Source organism: Octodon degus, unplaced genomic scaffold, assembly GCF_000260255.1.
Source record: "Octodon degus isolate 3935 unplaced genomic scaffold, OctDeg1.0 scaffold00305, whole genome shotgun sequence".
In the NCBI taxonomy this organism is placed as follows: domain Eukaryota; kingdom Metazoa; phylum Chordata; class Mammalia; order Rodentia; family Octodontidae; genus Octodon; species Octodon degus.
Genome location: NW_004524881.1, coordinates 129,098 through 132,443, shown reverse-complemented (window position 1 = coordinate 132,443; position 3,346 = coordinate 129,098). Strand labels below are relative to the sequence as shown.

General features: G+C 38.3%; 1 protein-coding gene across 1 annotated transcript in view; it reads left to right on the top strand.

Moving 5' to 3' along the window:
* Positions 1-3,346, top strand: part of Ccng2 (cyclin G2) — a 30,469-nt gene that overhangs the window by 24,936 nt on the left and 2,187 nt on the right. Inside the window, exon 7 of the mRNA XM_004647419.2 lies at positions 2,303-2,508. Coding sequence (XP_004647476.1) covers positions 2,303-2,508 — 206 coding nt within the window. The remainder of the gene's footprint in view (positions 1-2,302; positions 2,509-3,346) is intronic.

The window sequence follows — 3,346 nt, the reverse complement described above, 5'->3', positions numbered from 1 at the left end:
CACACACACACACACACACATAAATAAATAAAATTAAAAAACAAAAACAAAAACTTAAGATGAAGGGAACTCTATCACTTAGCCCAGTGTGGGTAGGTAGGTGTTCCTTCTGCAGTACTCATGCCAGATGGTAATCCAGCTGTATATACTGCCACATCAGCATAGTTGTAAAATGCATGCTAGGGATGGACTTGGTACATATCCTAAGGGGCAAGATGACATCTCATCATATCTATGGAATTAAGTGACCTGTAGTAGTAACCAAAATAATAGCATTGTTTGTTTTTTGAAGCCTTTTTAAGAAGTCCAGCCTAATAAGGTTTTGCAGCCATAAAAAGTCATAAAATAAAACTGCAGTCCTTTTTCTTAAGTTAGTAGGTTAGTAGATGGTGAAATATAAAATATGATGTGGTAGGTTTTGTTATTCATTGTTGTATCTCAGTGCCAGAAATAGTAAATGTAGAAATAGGAAGTACTTTGGGGTTCTTGGTTAAAAAAAAAAAGTAGGGCAGATCAAAAGGAGCAAGAGGTTGGAATTTAGCAGTGTTTATGGGTGAAGACTGGCAAGAAATTGGTGGTCTATGGCTGGGTGTGGTGGTGAAGGTCTGCAATCCTAGTGTTCTGGGAAGCTGAAGCAGGAGAATTGTGAGTTTGAGACCAATCTTGACAGTGTAGCAACTTAGTTAAGACCGTATGTCAGAAATGAAGAAAAAAAGTCTGGGGATGTACCATGGCCCCTGGGCTCAATCCCCTGTAGTATAGAAAATAAAAAATAAATTGGTGGGCAAGGCAGGTTAGGCAAGTTATTATAGGGTGGGCTTTCAGATAAGATGCTAGGCAGTAGTTTCAAGCAGAAATAAGGGTATCTTACAAATATTTTTGGAAAGCAAGCATGGAATGGGACAAAGTGTTATAAATGACCAGTTTTGGACGCATTGATGGAGAGAATGTTGGCACCAGTGAAAGCAACAAAGTTAATATATGTTAAAAGAAGTATGATTTTTGATGCTTATATACTAGGGTATGTAGGTATTGTGCAAGTATTTGGTGGTCTGTAATAAAAATGCAGAAGAAACAGGTTTCAGTTTGGAATTTCTCATTAAGAAGTGACTACTGAAACCATAAGAACTTGAGCCTTGTGCTTAGGGGTCAGTTGAAGCTCTGGGGTTGTCAGCATTGGACTTGTTTTCCCATAAAAGCCAAGTGAATTCTATCTGGATAGGTAAGAATGCTGTCAAGTTAGAAACAAGTTTTAAGAATGAGGCAGCCAGGATCACTGAATTTTGAGGAGTGGTTCAGTACAATGAAAATTGTAGGAAGTGGTTGGAAAGGAGTGGTAGAAACCACATTACCAGGTGTTAAAATACAAAGTGGAATCTGGAGATGGAAGGCAAGATGATACAAGAATTTTCTGTTTGTACCGGAAGTAGTATGGTAGAAAACATTTTGTTGGTAATCTATATCATATATTTTTAATAATTTCCGGCCAAATAGCTCAGCGGATTAAAGCGCCTGCAAGCAGGAGCAGGGGCTGGGGTTCAATCCCCAGGCCTGCTATGCTGGCCCTACCCGCTGGGTGTGCTGAGATGGCAATTGAGACCGGGTGTGGTGGCGCATGCCTATAATCCCGGCTTTTGGGAGGCTGTAAACAGGCAGATCACGAGGAGTCCAGTCTAGTAGTGAGACCCTGAACACCCTGTAGGCCCTTCCCTAAAATACAGAAAACAAAACAGTTTTGTTTTCACTGGAACATTTTACTGATGATGATACATGGAAGCATCTTTAGTGAAAATTGACTCCATGAAATAAACCAAGGCATTCCCCAAAGTGGAGGAACTACTTCATGTCTTTTTGGGGATTTCCTTTTCTCTCATGATACTGTTCCATTAGTCTTTAACTGGTATTTCAATCTATATTTGTTTTTAGCAATCTAAGCACGTATTTCTGTAACAAAGGGTATGTTAAATTCTTTTGAATGTGGACAGTTAATATACTTTGTAGTTGATTTACTAACAGACATACTATTAGTGGATTAGTGTTTTTCTTACAATCTTTTCTTCTTGTATTGCATCCAATATAAATTATAATGATATCCTCTAAACTTGTGGGACCTAAATTTTGGCTGTAGTTCACATTAGTCACCTGAAGAACGTAAAAACTTGTGAAACTTGAGTTGTACTCTTACCAATTAAATCCTAGAGTGGGAGCCAGCCACCAATGTGTTTTTCAGGTTATGTGGTGATTCCAGGGTACACCAAGGTTTGAGAATCATTGCCATAACTTTATTAAATTTTGTTTTTAGATTAATGACACCGAGTTCTTTTATTGGAGGGAGTTAGTTTCAAAATGCCTAGCGGAGTATTCTTCACCAGAGTGTTGCAAACCAGATCTTAAGAAGTTGGTTTGGATTGTTTCAAGGCGTACAGCCCAGAACCTCCACAGCAGCTACTACAGTGTTCCTGAACTTCCCACCATCCCCGAGGGGGGCTGTTTTGATGAAAGTGAAAGGTAAAGAGGTTTATACACAAATAAGAACTGTAGAATACTATAAAATATGGCACTGGAGAATGTCCGTTCTCCTGAAGATATGTGGGCAAATTAATCATTAGTAGTTTCAGTACAATAGGTAGTGATTTACTTGTCCCTTTCCTTTGGTCTCATTTTCCTTGTCTTTGAAATACAGTTCTTACAATCTTTTCTTCTGTGTATTGCATCCAATATAAATTATAATGATGTCCTCTAAACTTGTGGGACCTAAATTTTGGCTGTAGTTCACATTAGTCACCTGAAGAACGTAAAAACTTGTGAAACTTGAGTTGTACTCTTACCAATTAAATCCTAGAGTGGGAGCCAATTTTTTTATTAAAAAAAAAAAAGATCTGGGTATGGTGGCACACCCCTGTAATCCCAGCACTTAGGAGGCTGAGGCAGGAGGGTCACCAAGATTTGTAGCCTAGCCTGAACTACTTAGTGAGATCCTGTCTCAAAAAGCCAAACCAAACTAAAACTAAAACAGTATTCAGGGCCTTGTAGGTTAGTCAGGATTTCTTGTGCAGTGCTAGGGGGCAGTTGACTAAAACATGGGTACCCATCACCACTGAGGGGAAGACTCACAGATGTTGATATAGTTTGGTCAGATGTCATTGTCATTGTAGGCATGAATGATTTTGTAAAGTGAATTATTCAGTTTTACTAAATTGGATCGTCTTACGCACTTTAGATAAAGATAACTTGTTTCTTACTTGGGTGTCTGAGAAGGCCAGTGATGGAATTAGTGATAGAAGAAAGACACTGAAATAGACGGTAATCTAGAATATATGTTGTAAAAAAAAAAAAAAAAAAAAAA